Source organism: Poecilia reticulata, linkage group LG15 (assembly GCF_000633615.1).
Source record: "Poecilia reticulata strain Guanapo linkage group LG15, Guppy_female_1.0+MT, whole genome shotgun sequence".
NCBI classification, from domain to species: Eukaryota; Metazoa; Chordata; class Actinopteri; order Cyprinodontiformes; family Poeciliidae; genus Poecilia; species Poecilia reticulata.
In genome coordinates, this window is record NC_024345.1 from 12443804 (window position 1) to 12468366 (window position 24563).

At 37.8% G+C, this 24563-nt stretch overlaps 1 protein-coding gene across 6 annotated transcripts; it reads right to left on the minus strand.

Moving 5' to 3' along the window:
• Positions 1 to 6720: 6720 nt before the first annotated feature.
• LOC103476751 (carbohydrate sulfotransferase 15-like) lies at positions 6721 to 24159 on the minus strand. Of its 6 annotated transcripts, none has more exons than XM_008429296.2 (9): positions 23853 to 24159; positions 21698 to 21842; positions 15805 to 16433; positions 14044 to 14383; positions 11030 to 11173; positions 9305 to 9461; positions 9010 to 9166; positions 7418 to 7565; positions 6721 to 7322 (listed from the first exon to the last, which is right to left on the minus strand). In XM_008429296.2, exons 3-9 carry the CDS (start codon positions 16276 to 16278, stop codon positions 7132 to 7134), a joined length of 1611 nt encoding a protein of 536 aa, XP_008427518.1. In that variant the 5' UTR covers positions 16279 to 16433; positions 21698 to 21842; positions 23853 to 24159; the 3' UTR covers positions 6721 to 7131. The 6 variants fall into 6 exon arrangements, with proteins under 6 accessions (XP_008427518.1, XP_008427516.1, XP_008427517.1 ...); XM_008429294.2 differs by having other exon boundaries at positions 21698 to 21846; XM_008429295.2 differs by having other exon boundaries at positions 21698 to 21856.
• Between the last annotated feature and the right edge of the window lie 404 nt (positions 24160 to 24563).

Genomic DNA, 24563 nt, shown 5'->3' on the forward strand with positions numbered 1-24563 from the left:
CAATTCAAGTCAGTCTGAGAAGTAACAGAGTCTTTGGAAAAAAAAAATCTTTAGTAACTTATATGATTTCACCTGATAGAAAAAAAATAGTCAATTATTGTGAAATTTTGCAATTTAACACCTGAATATGCTTTCATCTAAATCATTCTATTGTATATTTGACTGTATAGAGTTGATGACTTGACAGCAGCAATACAGAACTACTGGGGATTTCTCCAGTGGGCAGATGAGCTAGTGGGTCGGTGGTTTAGTCCATAGAGAAGCTGTTGCACTTCCCCAGTAGTCATGCAGCACTTCTTTGCTTTGCAGCATCACTAGTGCCTCAAAGTAATGCCATGTCTACCTCTCTTCCTCTCTAGACTCAGACAGATCTCGGTGCGAGTGAACCTGTAAACATTAATAAGTGCTGCAGGCTCAGCTGACAATGAAGAGACAAAAAAACCCCTCTCTCCATGAAGTCCAGTCTACCACAACAAATGTCCTCTGAAGCACTTATTAAAAACTCAGCAGTCACAAAATAGAGAAGCCTTGTTCTCACTAGTGTCACATAAATTAAATCTCCTTGCTTGTTCCTCGCATCCAGCAGAAAGATGCGCAGTGCAGTGCCTTTTGCTCGAGCTTCAACACAATCACTGATAATTGGTTATTATTGCTGAGATGTATTTTTGAACAAACTGAGCTGAAGCACAAAGATTAAACTGATTCAGACTGTATCTAGTTAAAAAAGGAGAACGCAATATGAAATCTGTGTTGGGCCAAAACACTGTCTGCTAAAATTGTGAATGTTTCAAGGAATGAGCAGATAAAGGGGATTTTTATCATCCACATGACACATCCGGGAGTAAAACTGAGCCAGCAATCACCAGTGTCAGGAAGACTGGTCAGCTCTGTTGGATATGACCTTTGCACCTCCAGGTCACTTTAATCACAACACAAAACAGCTGTGCATACAGACCTCAACTGTGTATATTACTGTAACCTGGCACGGCTTTCTGGAAATAGGAATATGAAATGGTAAAAGAAAAAAAAAAAAAAACTGTGATCCGAGGTGACCTGGCTTTTAATTTTACTTCTGGAAAATATATGATAAAAGATTAGAAGTCCATCAGATACCTGTAAAAGATGTAGCATTTTTTTTTTTTTTTGCAGTACTGGTGTTGACCTTACTACTCACCAAGGACTGGGTATCTGTGCAGAAATGTGAAGGTGTTATTGATGCTTTGATGCATTTCTGAGAAAGGTACACACAGGTTTTTCTATTTTGATATCTTTATAAGCCTAATGTTTTCCTTGGAGGTCTGTAAGGTGTTCGACAGGACAATGGCAGGACTAATTAGGCATTACCCATAACAGCATGACCACACAGGCACATTATGCATGCTTGACTGGTCTTTTTGCGGTTACGATTTTTCACCACTAAAACTATACGGTAAGGTGTATCATTAGCCTTCTAATGATGCGTCTCATAAACAAACAGTGTCCAGCTGAAAACCTGTAACGAGCAACGGCTTTTCTATGCAAAAGTATGCAGTTAAGTGTGCATCATATAATATATTTATACATATTTTATAAAACACTATATGCTGATCATAACAAAACTAAAAAAATTACTTTATTTGCGTTTTAAAAATGGTTATAACTAATAATCCTTCCTTTCCCTCCCTCCTCCTAAGACAAGACAAGGTAATCTATTGCTATTTATTCAGCAATAAATGCAAGTGTTCACATATTCTGTCCACACGGGTTTGAAATAATTCAGCAAAATTCTGATTTATTTAATTTAATTTTTTTCTATTTTACTGGGAAAGCAACTGATCCCTGCAGAAGGCTGCCCTATTGTGCAACCAAATGAGATAGTGGGATGAGTTTCCTGTCCCTGAAATTGAAGTCATAGCAGAGTTCAACCATGACTGATTGCCTCTGCCTGGGCTCTGTTGTACACACGGACTTATCTCTATCAGTCCTTTACTGTCTGTGGAAGCGTAAAATTCTGCAGCTCAATGTTTCCAATTTGTGTTGCTGCTGATGGGTATTGAGAGAAAAGCTGATCCTTTAGCCTACACATGAAAACACGGAAAAATCATATTAAGGCACTAATAACTAAAAAAAAAAAAAAAAAAAAAACAAAGCTGGCTTGTAACCAGTTTTTTTTCCCACAGAATGGAAATCATCATCATAATCATTTTATCAGACGAGTTGAAATGTTTAGATTAATTCTTCTCCATCTCTTCAACTGCAGCGCAGGTGCATTTGTTTACCTTGCTAAAATATGTAATGCTGTTATTTCTTTAACTTGTCATAGTCTTCGGTGTGATTAAGCTCCAATCATCTACCTAGTCTATTACATTTTAAATATGAATTCTTCACCTTTATAGAGGGAAAACTCTTCAATATGCTGGTATAAAAAAGATAAAAGAAAAACAATATTCCTAAGGAATATGCTTTATTTTGAAATCAAAATAGAAATTAAACAATACTTCAATTTAAGAAAATAGGACAAATGAACAAGAACTAGTGTTCAGCATAATCTAGAACTAAGTGCATTATTTATATAAAAATTAAAGACAAGAAGCAAACAAAAAAAAGTGAAATAAACATTGACTAACGAATCTTTTCATGAAGGGGAGATTCACTCTCAAATCATAAATGATGAACTGAATCTCTTATAATTGAGAGCTGGTCCTTCTCCATCTGGTAACACAGACTTTCATCTAAGTGGGAAAACTGGGAGGGAAACTGGGAGGTAAAATTCAAAATCTGAAAACCAGTCCAGACTTATTTAAACATTAACAGCACACTATAATACAGCAATGAGCTAAAATTAAAACTGAACATTTACTTGCTAACTGTTCAAAATACTTTCTTTTTCATATTTCTCTAGATGAATCTTCTCATAAAATGCAATAGACTGTTTTTGGGAGAACATCTAGTCCTGACATGTAAGACTCAAGGACCAATTTAAACAAAAAAAGCATGAACATTATGTTCATAAGAGTGATTCAGCCTCAAGTCAGAGATTCATTGTCTAATCACTGTGAGGGTGAACTGTCATCTAATTGGATCAATTGAGCTGGATTAGTCATAGTACCAGATGTCTTTACTTCATGTTTTGAAGACTGATGCTTATGTCAATGCTAAATTAAAAATGAGTGTTATGAAAGATAAATTTTTTTTTTCTAAAAATATCCAATTTGCCATCACCAAGATCTGTTATACAAAATACATATTTGAAATATTTAGATGCAGAAAACGACTGAAATTATTTCAGTCGGAGGAAAGCCTATGGCCAGCTTCACATGCCTAAAGACACACAAACACACAGAACAGACATTAGGTTCAGATCAGTGCTATCTGGAACTAATATGCTCACCTCAGTACAAATAAACTGTTTAAATTTGTAGTGAATTAGACGCCATGCAATCCCAAGTAATTCCAATCCACACAATCTAGCCCATTTTAATTACCTTTAGCTTCAATTTATAAACTCTGATCAGGGGTTTTATGAGGGTAAATCTTGCACGTTCCAGGTCAGAAGCCTCCAGAACTGATCAAATCTTTGCAGAAGGATTGAATTTCAGCTGCTTTGAGTTGAGTAATGAGCTCTCTTTGTTGAATATCCTGAAGCATTTAGTGATCAGTGGAAGCCCCTGGGTATTTCTTCAATAAAGATTGGATCAAGTCTAATTTTTAAATGTATTTTCAAAGCTGTAAAACATCTTACCTATACATAATGTAAATACGCCAAAACAGGTAAAAAATCACCTTTATCAGAGGCAGCTACTATACTAAAAGTATTTTGAACATTTCCTCTGCTCCTACATTCATTTTACCTCCTTCAGCTGCTTTGAGTTTTTGCTGGACTAATGATCTATATCCCTTGCAGTTTTAGATAATTTGCTATACGTTGGGCTGCGGAGAGCTTAGAGCGTCAATTACCTGTTTTCTCCTCCAGCTGAACGGACACAAGGAGGTTTAGACACAAAATCAGATTAATGCAGCAGAATAAGATAATAGCCATTTTTACAAATAGCTTAGTTTGCATTTAGAGGAAAATTTCCTTAAGCTTGCTAGCTTAAGGAAATCATTCCACCTGTGAAGTATACCAAATGTATATCAGCTGATAACCTAGAGAGATAATATAAGTGAAAATTGATTTCAGAGTAAAAGAGAAAAGAAGGTAATGACCAGAAGATATAGAAGTATATTTAAATAATCTCTGGTGTAAGTATAGATCTTACTCTCAGTCAGGGTCAACAGTGGATCTCCTTATTGGAGGTTTGTTATTTTCTTTTTCACATCTATACTGTTTTTTTATTTTCAAAACGTATTGGGATTCTTTTATTATGCGTATTTCCTGTTTTGACAGGTTTCAGATGAAGGTAAAGGTTTGATCAGTATTGTGAGTTTCTGTTGGGTCCTTGGAGCTCTGCAGAGAAACAGGTGGCTGAGAAAACAAAGACGATGATCAGCCAGCCTGAACACATCTTCTCTGTGGATTTGTTACCTTCAGACTGATGATACTGTGCATTGCATCCAAGACAAGAACAAACTGTAATGTCAAGTATTTTTTTCCTGCAAGCTATCAGGCGCTAACAATTTTTAGGTGGCTGATTACAACTATACTTGCCACTTGGAAATAATTTTGCGGCTGTTTTTCTCTCTATATATATAAAGAAAAAGGAAAATGAATTAATCATAACAACATCCCATCCACTTCACCACATCTTCTTGTTCACTTATATAACCACCATGTGCACAGACATGTTATATGGTACCCTAACCCTCTGACTTAATAAAAAAAGACAGCTATCGCTTTCTTTTTTTATTTTCATGAATGCTACGCTGAGTGACAGTTTGGAGCGACAGGAGTGTGTGAGAAATCAGCGGTGCACCAGCATCTTTCACAAAGGCTGGGTCAAACCTGGCAGGAAGCGCTTTCAGAAGATAAGACAGTATTGGAAATTCTCCACACATACACGCATCTACCGGAGATTATAAGAATCTTATGTAATTGATGATGTAATCCGTCAATAATGTACCTGTTTAGGGAATCATTGTCCCTTTGGGATCAATACAGTATGTTTACATTTTCTGTCCTGAACTTCTCTGACCACGTTCTATGTCCTTTTGTTTAGAATCAGCCTGATCACATCACTTAAGATAAGTGAGAAAGTGTTACATTTTGACAACCTCAAACATTTTGATCTCTTTAAAATTCCTGAACAGGATTATTACAGACACAACATGAAGGAGGCAATCAGTAATTCTCAGTAGTTTGGCTGACAGGTTGTCCATGACACCCTTCACATTATAAATAAATAGTACAGTAAGCAGACACCGTCTGTTCTCTGTTATCTAGTAATTTTCTTTGCTTGTTGATGGACGTCTTTGAACCATTCTTGTGGAAAATACGGGTTTTCTTCATGAGGCTTTAAGCAAACAAGCAGCAGTGGATTCTATTGTGTCCACGCTCTTTGTTTTTATAGAAACAAAATAAAGGAAAAGTTATGAATTATTTTTATGTTGAAATAATTTGAATGGCATGTGCTTTAACAAAGCCTTTGGCCTTTTACCTAGATGTGTACAAAGATAAATATGATCTAGATCTGTGAACTAGACTGTAAAGATAAATAAAAATAAAAGCCAATAACTGTCAAATAGAAATGTGTTCTGTGTTTTGTTAAGTGTTGTTTGTTTTTTTTACTAGAAAGAGTGAAGTTTCTAATATGTAGATAAATGTTACAATAAAATCAGCAGTTTTCTGATGTGTGGTGAATGTTTAGCTTGATCTGTATTTTAGTGCCCTCTTGTGATCAGTGTCTGTTCTTTCATGTATGTCAGCAACAACAAAACCTGCAACCTTTCTTTTCACATTTCACTCTGTCATTATTCCACAACCTTTAATAGGCTGTTTAGTTACTTTTTTTTGTTTAGTCTGTCTTTCTACATCTGTAGATTCCAGGTCCTATGATGTGAGCACATTTCACCAGAATTCAAAATCCTTCAAAATCAAAATGTCAACTCAGTGAGTCGTACATTTGACTGTTTAATATTTCCTCTTAGCTAATCTTTGAGCCAAATTAGGAAATAAATCATGCACATTAATAGATCAACAATAATCCGGAACCATGTTTAGTATTTTACTGAGATCCTAAAGGCCTTATGAACAAGCCTGATCAGTTCAAAGTTACACAGTCCTGCCAAATCCTGGTGGTGAGAGTTCAATGAATGTGAGGCGGGGTAAACATTACACACTGGACAGGCCACAGGGCAACACAGACACACAAACACACTTTAATTTACTGGACAAACCTGAAAGACCCCATGCATACATAAGCAGAACACCCAAACTCTACTCAGAAGGGAACAGTCCTTGAAAATGTTAAAGAACATACAATGTGAACTTGGAGACCCATTATTAAACACCACCAAACAGAAATCTACAGTACATCCCTAAGAGTTGTAGTCTCACGTTTTTAGTTCCTTTAAGCTCAGCTATAGTTGTCTCTGATCAAAATTTTGTACTAATCTACATCATGAATTAGACTGGCTAATATTGTGGAATCCACTTAAAATCAGTCTGTTCTTCAGTTTCCTGTTTACAGTTTTAATGTTTCACTTTATATTACCTTCTTTTCACCATTGTTCATTTTATTTATTGATTTATTTTATTTTTTGTAACCCAAGTAACATCCACAACAGAAAATATGCAGACCAATATGAGAATCAGATTTTTTTAATTACAATCCCCTGAATTGTTTTTTTGATGTTAGGCTTTTTTCAAACCTAAAACCAAATGTGACAGAAATAAACAAACCGAAACAAATTCTGTTTATTTGTACATGTTCAAAACAAACTATTACAGCACAAGACACTTAACTCGTTCTTCTCAGTTATAAATTAGGTGGAAACTATTCAGGCATGTTGTTGCACGGACTCTTAAGAATGCACTTTGTGAAATGAGAGTTTGTTTACTTCATTTTCATATTGACTTGAAGTGTCCTGCTTTCAAAGAGCCGTGAGCATCAGTACTTTCACTGTAGATTCACTTCAGGCGTTTCATTGCAGCCTGCTGTCACATTTCTCTCTGATCTCTCAACTCCATTCGGTTCCATTCCTGCTCAGGCTGCTTCAGCTGAAACTCCAGAGGAAAGCCTTTTTGTTCAAAATGCTGGCCAGTTTACTGTTAAATGGCTGGTAAAACTGACTGAGGAGGATCCTGGTTGCTGGCAGCATGGGACCAAGGATCCTGTCTTTCGCCCGGCGCGTATTGGACATTGGACGTTTGGTCAGCGACGCCTCCACTTGCTCTGACAGCGGGCCTGCGGGATCAGGGGAGAAACGAAGAGCCAATGAGGATATTTTATAACGAGTGACACACAAACCTTCCCAGAAACGATGGATAGATGTCACATACCCACACCGAGAAAATCTAAAACTGTCTTGAGAGTTTTTCTGAGGTTGGCTGCGTAGTCCTCCAGTCGAAGAACTAGAATCTGCTCTCTTTGGAAAACAGTCAGCCAGTCCAGGACAAAAACAAAGTACATTCCCAGTGTCAGTCTTACCTGTGAGCAAAAACCAACATAAAAAAACGCACAATAAGAATAAGATGTGTCAGGATAAACACTTTAAATAGCATTTTAAATTAGCTTTATGAAGAATTCAGCTCTTTAAGGAGAGTTTGAAGAACATTAGCAAAGAATAAAGCATCTGTGCTGCATATCTGCATAATTAAAATCTACATCAATACTGTAGTGCTGCACTGTTTAACATCCTTCACTGCAATAATCATGAGCATTCAGGGTTGATTTGTGTCAGTGCTTGAAAGGCCAACCTGTGGGCGCAAACCCTTTTATATAGTTAATGGAAGTGCAATATTTTTTATATTTTATAATTTGCATTATCTAGGACAGGAGAATTGGGATGTTTCACTCTAAAGGCAAAACTGTTTTAAATCAATAAGTTCAATATACAAAAATACAAGAAGTGCTGAACTCTACATGTTTTAGTTTCTACCCTCACGCCAGTTAATAATCCAGAACTGAGTCAGTTTTCTAACTATGTTCACAAATTGTCTATGAGATTAAGATCTGAACTTTTTGGTGACTCATTTAAATTATAGACTTTGTTGTTCTTAAGCTACTTTGTGTCCAATCTGGTTGAATTATTGGTCTTCCAAGTGGACACATGGACCATTTGGAAGACTATTTGTGCCAGAACTGCAACTACCTGACTGATTTCAGATTCAATATTTCCTCATCATGTTATTTCCTCATTATGCCAACTGTCTTGAAAGCGGCATTGTTAAAGTGTTGTTCTCAAGCTTTCAGGTGTTCACCTTTCCTCCAAATGTAACAACATACATTATGGTCAGCCACATTTTAGTTTCATCAGATGAAAGGATATATCTATAAAAACAAATTTTAAAAAAAGACATTAAATTCCTTATTGTGTCACTGAAAAAAATTTATTTTTTGGTTACAAGATAGGCAAATAAATGACTAGGGTCTTAATGCATATGCTGTAGCACACTGAAGCCTCCAGAGGTCACTAGAACATCTCCACATTTGTCAGCTCTTTATGTCCCTCTAGAAAGGAGAGCTGATTTAAAAGGGATCTCATGGTGATTTATTAATCTTTCTCCTCAAGTGATCTTATCTTATGATGGCTTTACAATGTAGCCAATCTTCCAAAGTAGCTGTTTGAGTCACCAACCATTGGAGACGGAAAAAAGGAGGAGAGACCAAGGGATGAGTTTGATAAATTAGAACTTATCAAGATGGAAAGATTTCTCCTTTCAAAGCAAGAACGGCTTCATTATATTTCAAGCTGGGGATGATTGTTTCTTGTTGTTGTTGCTTTGTGTTCTTGCAAATGAATTACAAGGCGGAGAGACAGATATTAAAATATAAGTGGATTTTTGAACAATTCTTCAGTATCAGTAAATATTGCTGTAAGAGAGGGAAAAGATGTAAAGCATCTAAAAAGCGATGCAAGGACATAGCTGACCGGCATGACGTTGAAAAGGTTGGTGTTGTAGACGCATGATCGCAGTGACCTCTCAGAGAGACAGGACTGAAACAACTGGACACACTCAACCACCTTCTGATGAAAATCCTCTGCAGACTTATTGGCCAAGGTAAAGTACAAGTAGTCGGAGTAAAGCCTGAGGATACAATAAACCGAGTTCTGAGAAAGTTGGACATTCAATTGCACCAGATGCAGGGACAGTGTTTTGTTGTTGTTGTTTTAAAGCAATGGCACATTGTAAAAAAGTCTTTATAATGAAGGAGTTGGTTTTCACCTCTCAACTGGATCCCTAAGCATTATGATGATCTTGGCGCCAGGCTGTACTGCATGGATGAAGTCCTGAGCTAGGAACGGAGGTTCTGTCTGCTCCTCGTTTCCACGGAGATAACTCCAGGCTTGATTATCCCACATAGTCGATGCGCTGGCTTCCCCTGCGGATGACACCACAAAAGCCCGAATTACAGCACAGTTTGAAGGCAATCCAGAAAAAAAAAAAAACGCAATAAACTTTTATTAGTGTCTATTCACTACAAAAGGGTAAGTACAGTAAAAGTTCAATTATAATTCCAAATCCAGGAAATCAGTTCAATAATCGGTTCACTGCAAGGAGGAACAAAGTACACCCTGACTCGGTGAACTGTGGAACCACCTGTTGTTGCTTATTTTCTGTATGACATCATCAGTCCTCTTGACAAAATTGCTTCAGTTCATGAAGAATTTTATCTCTGAACGCCTTTTCCAAAATCCCACTGCTTCATATAAATCCAGTTGGGGTGTGAACTTTGACCTGGGCGTTACAACATCTTGGTTCTGTCTGTTTTCAGTCATTCTGTTTGCTTCTGTTTGGGACGTGCAGGGCGAGGCCGGGGGTATTTTTCCACAATGCGGGAGTTAAGTGACCGGACAGAGCTGATTGAGAGTCTGTTCACACTCTTGCTGCTTACTTTGGCAGACCTGTTGTACATTATTAAATATCCCAGCTAATAAGGAAGATTTATTTCTTCAATAATTTGAGTACCTCTATTCATTCCCAATGAAAACACGGACAGAGAAGGAAAACAAAATCAACCTTCGTTGCCCGGTGCGTGAGGTAAAACTAGATGTAAAAACAATCTACAGAGATCCGTAAACTACTCAGTACAAACTGATAACCTTGAAGAAGAAATCCTGCATTTGACTGAAAGTGTTTAACATACTTTTTACACAGAACACCAGCAATACTTCCTTGCTGTCAGGATAACAGTGAAATGTTGATCTTCCTGCTAAAACAATCACCAAACATGCGAAGCAGAACTTGAGTTCCTACATTTGAATGTGAGACAGAAAAGTCTTGTTGACTATTATGTGAAATTTTTAAAAAGAGATTATTATAGTTAATATTTCAAAAACTAGCCAGCTACTGCTTAAATTCAGTGAGGTTGCTTTTAAACATGATGATGCTGTCTAATATAATCTCTTAAAAGGCAATATGCTAAGCACTATTTTCTCCACCAGTGCTTTCAACTAATGTGCTCTCATTTTTTTTTTTTGATGAAATTCAGTTTTATACTTCCCACTCTTTTGTATTCACTGTATGTTTTTAGCAGTTTTTGTCTTACAGTCTGTTTTCTGATTTGCATGCAGGGATGCTTTTATGTAAAAATCACTCAAATGTATTTTCATTTGAAACTATCATCTCACTTTCTCACTTTTTAACTAAGAGTTTTTATGTGACGTCAAAAGTTAGAAATAAGTGTGCCTCATAAATTAACTCTCTTGTGCTGTAGAAATAACAACAAGCTGGATTTAAAGCATTGCCACCAAACAGTTAAACTGCTGAAATATAAAAGACAAAATAATGAACAAATTCTTTCATATTAATACAACCATCGCCAACTTTTCCTAATTGTTCTCACCCACTCACAATGACATACAGCCCCCACAACCCATGCCCACACACACAGAAGCCCGGGCGCGCACACGCATACATACATACATACACACACACACACATTTTTACCTGTTATGATCTCATTTGCACAGTGCTCTCCAGATGAATTCCCACTGATTCCTACTTGGATGTTGATGGCTGCCAAGTCAAACAGATCCAGGTAATCCTCTATCGGAAAACGCTCCTGGAAGCCTTTTTTGAAACGGATATAACCTGCAGAAGGAAATTTAAAACAACCCTCATTATAAGCTCATTAAAGACTGCTTTTCCATAGAACGTCTTGAATGAACAATCCAATCTATCTTTGTTGTACATCTCAAATGGAGGCCAGTGAATATTGGCATCTATTATAACAGATTTGACCAAATTTATGGTTAAACCACACATTTGTGTTGTGGATTTTCTATTAAAGTGCTGAACTTCCTGCCAGACACTCAAAGTTAAAATAACTTATATAATAATAAAACCTTAATATAGCTTCCTAAAATAATGGATTATGACTTTTGCAGGACTGTTAAAAAAAATCTATCAAAATAAAGAATCAGGATGTGCTGATTTACTGCTTACATTGCATATATTTGAGGTTCAACTGAAAGCTGCATCTGACTTCACTTTGAATAAATATTTCTAAATTTTAAATCCTTAACTAGTAAGGCAAACTACTACTGGTTCAGCAGTGAGGGGAACCAACTGTCTTACATATTTTTACATATATTTCTTAAACTTTGTCCATACATTTACACACTACAAGTCCTTCTCAAAAAATGTGCATATTGTGATAAAGTTCATTATTTTCCATAATGTATTGATACAAAATTAAACTGTCATATATTTTAGATTCATTGCACACCAACTGAAATATTTTAAGTCTTTTATTGTTGTAATACTGATGATTTTGGCATACAGCTCATTAAAACCCAAAATCCCTTTCTCAAAAAATTAGCATATTTCATCCAACCAAAAGAAAAGTGTTTTAATACCAAAAAAGTCAACCTTCAAATATTTATGTTCTGTTATGCACTCAATACTTGGTCAGGAATCCTTTTGCAGCCTTCAGTGCGGCGTGGCATGGAGGCAATCAGCCTGTGGCACTGCTGAGGTGTTATGGAGGCCCAGGATGCTTCGATAGCAGCCTTAAGCTCATCCAGAGTTTTGGGTCTTGCGTCTCTCAACTTTCTCTTCACAATATCCCACAGATTCTCTATGGGGTTCAGGTCAGGAGAGTAGGCAGGCCAATTGAGGACAGTAACACCATGGTCAGTAATACCAGTGGTTTTGGCTCTGTGAGCAGGTGCCAGGTTGTGCTGAAAATTGAAATCTTTATCTCCATAAAGCTTTTCAGCAGATGGAAGCATGTAGTGCTCCAAAACCTCCTGATAGCTGCTGCATTGACCCTGCCCTTGATAAAACACAGTGGACCAACACCAGCAGCTGACATGGCTCCCCAGACCATCACWRACTATGGGTACTTGACACTGGACTTCTGGCATTTCCTTCTCCCCAGTCTTCCTCCAGACTCTGGCACCTTGATTTCCGAATTACATGCAAAATTTGCCTTCAAAGTACGTTGGACCACTGAGCAACAGTCCAGTGCTGCTTCTCTGTAGTCCAGGTCAGGCGCTTCTGCCGCTGTTTCTGGTTCACAAATTGCCTTGACCTGGGGAATGCAGCACCTGTAGCCCATTTCCTGCACACGCCTGTGCATGGTGGCTCTGGATGTTTCTACTCCAGACTCAGTCCACTGCTTCCGCAGGTCCCCCAAGGTCTGGAATCGGTCCTTCTCCACAATCTTCCTCAGGGTCTGGTCACCTCTTCTCATTGTGCAGCGTTTTCTGCCACACTTTTTCCTTCCCACTGAGGTGCCTTGATACAGCACTCTGAGAACAGCCTATTCGTTCAGAAATTTCTTTCTGTGTCTCACCCTCTTGCTTGAGGGCGTCAATGATGGCCTTCTGGACAGCAGTCAGGTCAGCAGTCTTACCCATGATTGTGGTTTTGAGTAATTAACCAGGCTGGGAGTTTTTAAAAGCCTCAGGAATATTTTCCAGGTGTTTAGAGTTACTTTTTTGATTCAGATGACGAGGTTAGTTGCTCGTTCAGAGAAACTTTTCATGATATGGTAATTTTTTGAGACAGGGATTTTGGGTTTTCATGAGCTGTATGCCAAAATCATCAGTATTAAAACAATAAAAGACCTGAAATATTTCAGTTGGTGTGCAATGAAACTAAAATATATGACAGTTTAATTTTTATCATTACATTATGGAAAATAATGAACTTTATTACAATATGCTATTTTTTTTAAAAGGACCTGTATGTATGTTATTGGGATTTTAAGTGACAGATCAACACTTATATAATGAAAAACAGAAAAGGTAAAGGATAAAGTTGTGCTGTCAAAAAAAAAAGAAAAAAAAATGCAGTGTACCAAGAACCCCAAGGAGAACTGTTATTATTATCTGAAAATAGAGTAACATATGACAGGCTACCTAAATTGACCAGCTGCAAAGTACAACATTAATCAGAGAAGCAGCCAACAGACCAGTGGTAACTCTGAAAGAACTGCAGGCATCCGTGGATCAGGTGGAATATCTGTCAACACAAGTTTGAGCTGTTTTAAATGGCCAAAAATTAATCACCTTTCTCTCATTTCACAGTTATGCGTTATTTTGTGTCAGTCTATCACATTAGATCCCAATAAAATACATTGCAGTTTGTGTATAACCTGACAAAATGCAAAAAAGTTCAAGGATAATGAACACTTTTTTAAAGGCACAGTGCTTAAAATTCTGGGAAAATAGTTTCACATTGCTTGACCAACAACAAATGTCAAGCAATGTGTAATATTTCCTTTAAAAATCGTGCAGTGTTGCTTTCCAATATGCTATTAAAATATATTTTTTCTGCTGCAAATAAGTCACACATTACGACATCTTCATTGTAAAGTATGACCCCCGTACTATTAAGATTTTATAACTTGAATCTCACACCACGTGACATGTATGAGTCCTTCATGATTTTTGAAACCGCACAGTTGCAAATGTTAGCATCACACTTCCAGATCCAGATCACTTTAGCCTTACCGAAGCGTTTCCTGGTCCACCAGTGTGGCTCCTTTATGGTGTTAAATTTAAGCTCTGGAAGCATCAAGAGTCTGTGAAACAAGTCTGTCGTGCCACACTTTGGCTGACCGATGATGTAAAAGTACGGCAAGCAGCGCAGGCGAAAGCGTTTCCCGTCTATGTCGCACACATTCTGGTGGAACCTGGCTCTCATGTGGTCGCACACGTTCTTGAAACTCTTGGAGCGGAGACTGAAGCGGTTGTTCTTGTACGGGTCCGTGCCAAGATCACCGGAGAGCTCCTCGTACCAGCATGGGCTCTTGACGTGGGGCAGGAAATGGCGAGGAATCACTGAAAAGAACTAAAGAAAAAAGAACATAAAAAATGGGAGCAGGATTCTGTTTTTCACTGTGTCAAATCCTGATTGCAGGTATGTTTTTTTTGTGTGGCACTATTATACCTGAAGTCATTCCACAATCACATCAAAACATCAGTCATTCATAATTAAGGGTAATATTACAGGATCCTCCAGCTTTACCCCACATGAATCATCACCTACTTGGCTCTCTCTGTCTAACCGTTTTTCACTTTGATATATGTCTGACACATGGCACAAACTGATATTTAACTTAATGACTCACACGTGTTGCAACATCTATCATTGGTATTTCTACAAACACTGCAATAGTGTGGGTTGTACATGGAAACCTATAATGAGGCTGTAATGAGCAGAAAAGCATTAGCATATTATACCAGAGGGTATTACAGATAAGCCTAAACCAACACTTAGAAAGTGTATGTCGCTTAGAAAAACAGGTCATTATAAGCTTCATCAAACAAATATTTACTGCAGAGATTATTCCAACGTGAAGTTGCTGTCGAGTATTTGCTTACTGCTGTGATTTACCAAATGCTGAGTACAGTTTCTTGCAAAAATCTTCATATTCCTTGAATGCTTAACACATTTTGTCAAGACAATAAGATAATTAACCAGAGAAGGAGCCAGGAGACCCATGTTGATGCTAATAGATTCAGATGAGAATCTCTTGATAGTCTTGCTCGCCACAAATCTGCCCTTTATGTAGAAGGTGTAAAGAAATTCAGAAGCAAGTTCATTTGTAGTTTTCAAAGGTGTTCATGTCAGATGAGTTGAAATGTTAACTTTTTGACACACTTTTGGGTGGTAGCATTCTGGCCGGAGCTAAATACAGGGTGATCCTGGAAGAAAAACTGGTAGAGGCTATAATAGACTTGAGTCTGGGTGCAGGTTGACCTTCCAGCAAGATGTTCACTCTAAACATGATTCCAGAAGTACAATGTAATAACTAGTTTGACACATCTTATTGTGTTGCCATGGCTCAACTAAAGTCCAGACCTGAAACCAATTCAGAATCGGAGGTATGAGTCAAAGATTCAGCTTCACAGACACTCTTCAGTCGACATGAGAAGACAGATTGACAGACATTTCAGTGTCAACGTGAACAAAGCCGGAACCAAAACATTACAAAAGTATTGGCGTTTGAGTCCTGAAAACCATTTCACGGCATAATTTCTGAATTTCTAAACAAAAAAAAATCTATGTGTACTTTTCCTTTGACTTTAGAATCACCGTCTACTTTCTGTTGAACAATCACATGAAAACCACAAAAATAAGCTCATGATAAATTGTGAAATGGTTCAAGAATACATTCACAAGGCTTTGTGCCGTCTGCTCCTATAATACTAACAACATCTTTAGTCATTTACTTGGCTAACTTGCATAATAATGTCTCTCAGACTTACACGTGGGTCTGTGTTGATGACGTCCTTTTCGTCAGGTACCTTCCTGGACGTGTTCTTCTCATTGGAGTTGATCATCTTTACCAGCGTTTTCACATCTATAAAGCTCCTGTCAAGAGAGTCTTCAGCAGTTGTTGCACCGGTCATGATAACCACGGGCCTGAAAGGATGGGGGAACGCAGAGAGCAGAAGTCCTTTTCTGTCCCACATCAGGAGGTACGAAGCCATGATGAGAAACATCAGCACCAAGCCCACAAGGAAGCTAACTACTTTGACTTTCGAGACACATGTCAAGTTGATTAAACACAACAGTGGGAAACCTTTTATGTCCAGACCTTCAGGCATGTTTGTGTGCCTGAAGTCCACAAATGTCCTGACGGATCTTTTCCCAAAGTTGTCAGTCAGGGGCAAGTTGTGGGGCCTGTAGCTGTAGTCGCTGTGTGTGTGGCTCCAATGTTTGTTGTGTTTTAGAGGCATGCTGACTCAGAAGTGGAGCAGCAGGCATGTGGAAAAGGAAGCCAGGGAACCATTTCCTCAAAAAGGTAGGGTTTCCATAGAAGTGCTTGTGTTTACACACACGTCCTCATTTGTCTTCATTTTATGTCAATCCATCGCTAGCATAAAAGCTCCTCCTGTAGAACAGAAACAGGTGTTAAATGTATGGCTTTGAAACCCAAAAGCAACAGTAGCTGCCTAAAAGTGCTTCAATAATCTTCCTCCGTGCCTCAAACAGGGAGGGGGATATTTTTGAAAGTTTTATTTAAAGACATTTTATTTTTATACATAATACATTACACATGCATTAGTATTGGCATTTAAAATCATACATTTCTATAACAGGAGTCACCCCAAAGATGTTTGAGGTTACCTGCAGAGTGTGTGTGGTCTGCTATGTAAGGACCAGTTCCCTAATGGAGAGGGCTGTACGGTGCCCACAAAGCCTGGCTCAGTGCTAGGAGTTTCAAGGATATAAATGTAGTTTGCTCTGTAACGCAAAACTAAAAACACACCATTATCAAAACCTAAAAGTTCCAAACCTATGAAAAATACAGCATTAAGTTAAATTTTTGTTTGTCTGTTTTTTCTCAAGGCCTTTCTTTCTTGACTTTAAATGCGAGACAACTGTAATGATTGAGTTACTTAAGCCAGATCTGAACTCATATGTGATAAGGAGGTTGATAAAAGTTATGAAAGGTCACATAGAAAGTGGTTACACACATCTGCAGATGTCATAATGGGATAGATCAGGGAAGATTTATCAGGAATCCATGCAAATATCCTCATGCCTGTGTGGATAGCTGCTGGGCTTGGGAGGAGAACTTATTTCTGATCCCTCTAGAGGTACTAAGGACCTGATTTAATGAAATATCAGTGGACAGTAATGCCCTCCTTGAAATGACACCGAAAGCCACTCATAATAAAATACTTCAACTTTTTACAGTGGAGGTGTCTCTGATTGTAATCCTAAATTCAACATCTTTACATCCTACAAACAAAGCTAACTAAAATATCAGAGAAATATTTTATATAGCAAAGCATAAAGCAGGGGGATAGATTCAGAGAAAACACAATATGGTGGGTTGAGGGGTGAGCATTTTAAGAATGAGCATGAGATATAACCCTGGGATTTATTTAGTATGAAAATTGATCTGTGACAGGAAGAAAAGAAAAGATGGGCATAATTAGGTAAAGTCACATCAAAAACCTAAAACAAAATAAAACATTGCACTCCTGTGCATTAAACAATAATATGTTGCCCTAAAACGGCTTGGCATCTGGATTGATGTGGAATCAAAGTCAAGATGAGAAGCAACTATTTTATTTTTAGATTAAATTGGACATTTTCACTTGATTTTTTTGTATTCTAAAGATAAAGAAATGACAAAATCTTAAGGGCATTATGTTATATAACTTCAACACCGTAAAGCAACAAATTACATTTCATTAATTGCTTGACGATATTCTTATAAGAACTCAAGTGAACACACACATTACATTGAGTAGCTTCTCTTTACATATTACAAATATGAACGCTATTGTTCATGTGCACTTCATTCATATTTTTGAGTTGCTGTTTTTTGCATTGCACCATTTTTTTCCCCCACAGGACTTGTTTTTTTTTTTTGTTTGTTTTTTTTGCTACCATGATTTTGGGACCATTTTGTTCTGGATGCCTTTAAAATCTTTGTGGCAACCAGCCATTTTCTGGTCACGGTTCTGCTGGAACAACAACCCTTCTGATTTTCAAGCTTTATTCCCATTTCTTTTATCTTTGTCCCTTGCTATCCTCAAATTGAATAGCCTAATTTAAATCTAAATGCCTTAATATCATTTTCCAGAGTGATGCTAGGAGTCACTGTTTTGTAGAGACCATCACAAAGACTGGATCTGAATCCTATCAAGCCTTAATGGGCAAAGCTGAAAATGCATGTGTGACCCAGTCAGCATACAAACAAGGTTCAGATACACCAGTTCTGTCAGGAGAAATGGGCCAAAATTCCTGCCAACTATTTTGAGAAGCTTGTGGAAGGAAAGCAAATACATTTGACCAAAGTCATACAGTATAAGGGCTAAGGCATACTAATGAAGTGTATTTAAACTTTTGACTTTTGATGAAATAAATCAAAATAACCTCAAAAAATTATCTCTGATTTTCTGGAATTTAGCATTTAGGGAAAAACTCTCTGTAATCCTAATTGACCTAAAAGCAGAAACGTTTATTCTGATTTCACATCAGACAGTGTGAAAAACAATTAATGTCTCTTTATATAGTGTTTGCAAAGTGTGGTTTCAGCTGTAGATGGGCCTAATTTGATTGTTTTTGAACTATAGATCTGTATTTTTTTCATCAAATGTCGCAAACTGCGGTTCCATTTAATTATTAGTAATGACAACACCATATCAGTACCTTGCAACTGTAAAATAGAAGAATGATGGTCCTCATTATTTTTAATCAGCTGTGGATCTTCAGACTCTAAAGCTGTGATTTGGAACTGGCCTTTTAATTAAACTAATGATCGATATCGGTTTGGCTCTCCTCTGCATAGGAAAGGAAGAATATACTCATAGTTCTTGACAAAGGACATAAGTTTGACAATTAATTTAGCAGTATATGTTCTGGTTGTTAAGATGGGTGCTAGCTATGACAATAAATGGGAAGTTAAAGTCCTGCACGATGATTAATCGTATGCAGGCAAGGTGGAAAAAATGGCCACAAGCGATCTCATTATATATTTGACCCTCCATCTTGCACTCATGATAACATGATGTGCATCTCATCCTTCCTAGACAGCAGAAAAATGGCACTGATAATGAGGATTTGCCGACGCAAATTCTGCATGACATGCAGAGGTGCACAATTTTACCTTTGCTGTGCATCATAAATCGGTAGGACTGAAAGCTCTCAGAATGTGAAGGGTTTCTCATGAGGATCTTTGTTAGTTAAACAGAAGAGGCAGTCAGAGCCAGCACCCTGCACAGTCACACACATGCACTCCCCTGCCTCACTTGAAAAATGTTTAAATCACCGTCCGTATGTTTACAACTATGTAAGCACATCTTGATCCGTTACAGTACATTGTGTGACGGAAGCTTGGCTGCAGACCATGGAAGTGGGAGGCAAAACAAAAATTCTAACGCTACTAAAGGAAAGCAGACTGGCCAAACAAAGATACATGAGAAAACTGAGGTAATCATAAAATATTTACTGTGTGGACTGGAAATACATCAAAAGTTAAAGTAATGTGAAAGAAATGAAATAACAAAAAAAATCTTTTTTTTTTTTTTTTTACAGGAAATCTCAAACTGCCCTTAGAGCACAAACAGCTCAGGAAACCACCTTAATCCATCGCTCCGTGCTGGATTATTGCTCCAATCTCTTTTCACTCTCCACAAAGAGAGAGAGAAAAAAAATAACTTAGTGTAGATTTTCAGACTATTGAGCTAGCTGGCTATTGAAGCACAAAAGTACGGTCTCAACAAAATGGACACAAGCCTTACAAAGGGTCATATTAACTATTTATAACCACAGTCCACAGTGACATCTGGAGCACAGATATGGTGTTTGTAAAAGTAGAAGTAGATTTTGCGTCTGTGCGTGTCAGTTTATACATAAGCATTCAAATATTTTTGTTATAGCCACGTGTCATTTGGTCCGGCGTTACTTTAAAATGAAACATTACGTTAGAGGTAAAGGGAAAGTGCTGGGCGAATACATATGGCAGATCTCGTGTCAGTCTGGGTGGGCAATGCAGAGTGGTGGATTTATGAGGGCTGTCCTGTTTTTTTTGTTTGGTTTTTTTTTATGTTAGTTTTGATCACTAACAGCCTTTTCTATGTGGCAATTTCTCAAAGAACTCTGGGTAAAAGTAGAGCATAAGCTAAATGAATCAAGTGTAAAATCAAACAAGAATTATAAATGAAGGATCTTCACAATTCTAACATCTAAAACAGAATAAATTAAGGGGATATGATGCAGATTTTAAAGTAATGGGATTCGCCTGAATGTGCATTGGCAACAAAAGTGTGGAATTCACAAATTTCTGTGGACGCTATTCCGTATTTATGGATCATTTAACAATCTGCCCATGAAATTTGAACTAACCCCCCCGAGTGCAAAGATAAATATTAGTCTAAATAATCATAAATGGGTTTATGCAGACAGTTTCACTCTTTACACAGAGTGACTCAGTGCAGAAAGTATGGAGTACTGTTGCATTAAGTAATGTTCTCATAGTTCTTTGCTGTGATATTACAGAAGAAGCTGCTTAAATACCACAGTGGTGCACATGTGCAGGATAAGTGTGGGAGCAACTGTGACCTGTACACATGTACTCAGTTACATCTCTGTTTTAGGAGTACATTGGTTCAGCCCTTGAAGGAACTTGTTAGAACAGTTGAAGTTTTGCTTCCTTTGTATTGTGTTGCTGTTAAAACAAGACTTGTAGCTGCAGGTCTAGAGTGAAGAATGTTTTACTTGAAATACTTCTTGATATAACAGAAAATATTTCTATGTGCCCATGACTCTTCCTTGCAGCGTTATAATTATAGTAGTACCTCTTTAACCAGTATGAACTGACTTAATCGCACGTGCAATTTAAGTCACGATAGTTTAGCTATGTTATCTTAAACAATTTGAAAAGTAATCTGAATTAAAGGAAAATCAAGCAAATAAAATCTGTGATGGTTTTAGAGAAACAGTGCTGCAAAATGTGACCCTGCAGATGTATAAAAACAACATCTTAAATTCGTAAAACTCTTAGATTTCAGCCGCATAAACACAGCACTTATGGTCTTAATCGTTGCGTTTCAGCTTTTCTCTGATGATTGATGAGATCAAATAATCATGAAAACATTCAGATTTCACATATAATTTAATTAAATTGCAAATTGTTTTCCAAGTTTGTTTGAACCGTATCTCCATCGATTGTCAAAGTGTGCATATCTGAAATAAGACAGCGATGCGCCACGGCTATTGGTAAAATCTCTGGTAAAACGTTACTGTCCTGAAGCTCTGGGACATTGCCATCATGTTTCTAAATCACTCATCTCTCCCACATTCCACCTAATGAATGTTTTTGTTGTTTTTTGTTTTTTTTACAGAATCTCTTACTTCCATTTATGGTGGATCCCAGCATCCAGCCCAAACAATCTAATTTGGCACAACTTATTCCTTCTTCTTTCTTATCATAGCTCCCCCATTATATAAGCCTTTCTACACAAGGTCCTGCCAAGAAAAGCACAGCTTTGACAGCTTTTCAGCTTAGGCATTTGTTCCACAAATTCTGTGTAAAGGCTCTCCACCCAGCGGACCAAATATGCTGCAGGGCTAGGTGCAGTTGAAGTTTAACTTTGGTGTGTGAAGACTTATGGACTGTGAACAGATGCTGTAACTTACCCCTCTGGATCTGTCTCTCTGTTCCATTACATTAAGGGTCAACTCTTTCCCTCTCAAGCTGTCAGTAAATAGGCAACTTGAGTGATTTTAGAAGCTGAACTGGAAGTCCAGTCAAGAAGGGTGGGACTGCGGAAAGGTCACCTGCCTACCTGTCAGGGCCTCAGCAGAGGAAGAGGGAGAAAGTGACTACAGGGTCAGACAGTAACACTATATGAAGATACATTTGATAGGCTACACGATACTTGTAAACAAGTATAAATAAGTCATTTGTTTTCTGGCATGCACAAGTGTCTTGTTTCATTGTGTCCAAAAATGCAAAGATAAGTTTCAGTGTATTTCATATGTATCTATTCATAAATAAATTCATAATAAATGTTCATAAATTTATTTCTTTTTTTAATATAAAAGACGTAGGATTTCCTTCTATCTCTTCTTCTTCTGGTGCCTCCATTCCTGCTCTATCCCTGGATTGTCTGCTCAACATCGACATCTGGTGTTTAGTAGAGTGACTGCAATGAGTATAAATCATAGAGATACAGTCACACTGCCACGCTGATGCTACCAATCCTTTATTCCATTCCTCTGCTATTTTCAGCCTTAACTTGTTTACTTTTTAGTAATGTGAAAGACTTAAAAAAATATCTTTGTTGCCACAACCTGTGATTCTTCAGTGTTTATTTCACACAACCAGCTGGTCTCCAGATTCAGTTCTAAATATTGAAACATGTCCGACTGACTGCAGCTGAGGTGTGGCTCCCCCACACACACAATCAGATTTTTGTACCAGAAAGGCATGCCTATTAGTGATGGATGATGGGAGACTCTGGCAAACTGGAAATCGTGGGGAAAATCTGGCATGCTGAATAAGCTAAAAGTTTAAAGGTCAACCTTTGGAAGAACAAAAACCCAGAATATTTTCTGATTCAAGAACAAGCAATTTAAATATCTTTGGGTAGGGAAATCATTTGAAAAGCTTTTTTTTTCATTGCTCAGTGGCTCTGCAGTTCCCATTGTTGCAATTGTGTGACAAAAACTGAATGACTGAAAACAACTTTAAGTACTCTTCCAGACTTCCAGAGACGTTTTTTCAGAGAGCAGGGTGGTTAGTTTTAAGGAGCAATTATCCGAGGCCTTGAAGAAGGGCGAACTGTTGGACCAAAACACTGAGCTCCCCCTGATCTGTTCTGGTCAGAAATTCTGTTTTTTTGGCTTCCAATAACACGGAAAGTATCTGACGTCCTGCAGCTCGTCAGTCACTATTTCCTCCTTCTTCTCCAAACTTGTGAACTCATAATAGTTGTTCTTCTTTCCACGATCGTTGTGTTTATTACACTGTTGTAAACCACACATCATGATAAAGTACCTTGATGGACAGTGCAGTGGGAAGGGTTTCACAGAAGCTAGGCTTGGTGGGGTGTATGCAAAAACTAACGTGCATCAACTGTGGCATCGACCCGACCGTGCTGGGCCCTTCAAACCTGATGAATCTCTTTGTTCCATAATGTTATTTGGGCAAAGAATGGCAATTGTTTGTTATTGTAAAAAAAAACAACAACAAAAACCCCAAAAAACAAACACTGTTATAATTTATAAGAACACTGCAAATGTCCAAAATGACACACAGATAATAAGGAAACAACAGGAACATATAGTTTTTACATGTGCATGAGTAGGAAAGTATTAAAAGTGGATATTGCCAAGCCACAAACTTTAGATTTACACACATGTCCACTGCTTACGATTGACTCATAACAGAGCTGTTTGCGTGTTACAGAACCCCCTGGAGAAATGTCACAGAGATATTCTCCAGCTGTTCAGAACTGGAAACAGTTTAACCAGGACTTGCTTTTAAACAGAACTGGAAGCACGTAGCTCACCTTTGATCAGTTTGCAACGATGTAGTACGTAGGTGACGTTTAATCCCATCTAGCTTAATAAACTAAATACAAAAGAATTACCTATCTACTCATAATCTATTAAATGACAAATAAAAAAAAAATCGGGTAACCGTTTTAAAAATCAGGTACTTAATGTTTTTGTATCCCCCAAGCTCCTTACAAAAAGAAAGGAAAAAAAAAAATCAAAACTCCAAATTTAAGCTGGGAAAAATATATGCATTGACCGTGTTCGTGATTTAAAACAAGAAAATACTCACATTGGAGTTGAGTCGATTTTATGCAGCCGCTTTCATGTGATTAACCCAATTTGAACTGACGGTAAAGATACAGTCCGCCTATCCTCAGTGCGATCCGTGTTCGTGTGGGCAAACGGCGAAACGAGCAGCGACGTCACGTCAGGAGCTTCTCCATCAGACTGCGCGCTCCGAGGTCTGCCGCGCGCAGTTCGGAGGGGAGGCGGAGAGAGCGCGAGGCGGGGAGGGCGCGAGGAACATCTAATAAGAATGTGGGAAATTTCAGTGAATGGGTTTCACGTTTGAAATGCATTCTTTCACCGAGAATCAGGCAGATTTCGATGATGCTTCTGAAAACAGTTAGGCGAATATTTTAAAAGTAAATAATCACCAAAATGAAGGTAAATAAATCTGCGTTTACTGTTTTTCATAACGCACTCATCTACTCATACTGGAAAGTATTGGATGAGAAAAGGGGTGCTTGTTAAAGTTTGTTTGGGGAGACATTTTCTCACACTGGTCCAGTTTTTATCCCTGGTGAGCTCCAGCAGACTTTATTAGCTGAACACTGAGAGAGTATGCAGTACATCACAGTTTGCCACAGACTGCCGGGTGACAGTGGGCATTTAAGCAGCAGAACTCGATCCCAAAGCAAAGGAAGCCTGATCTGAAGAATTATGTTTAGGTGCAAGGGCATTTGCTAAAGTGGTTTGGTCAATATCCTGCCCCAAACTA

Excerpts from the sequence above, each read along its gene's own strand:
- LOC103476751 (XM_008429297.2), bottom strand. The coding sequence starts at position 16,278 with ATGCCTCTAAAACACAACAAACATTGGAGCCACACACACAGCGACTAC. Across the intron at positions 7,566-9,009 it reads ACCTTTTCAACGTCATGCCG|GTAAGACTGACACTGGGAAT; the intron begins GTCAGCTATGTC and ends TTTTGCTCACAG. Across the intron at positions 7,323-7,417 it reads TTTAGATTTTCTCGGTGTGG|GCCCGCTGTCAGAGCAAGTG; the intron begins GTATGTGACATC and ends CTGATCCCGCAG.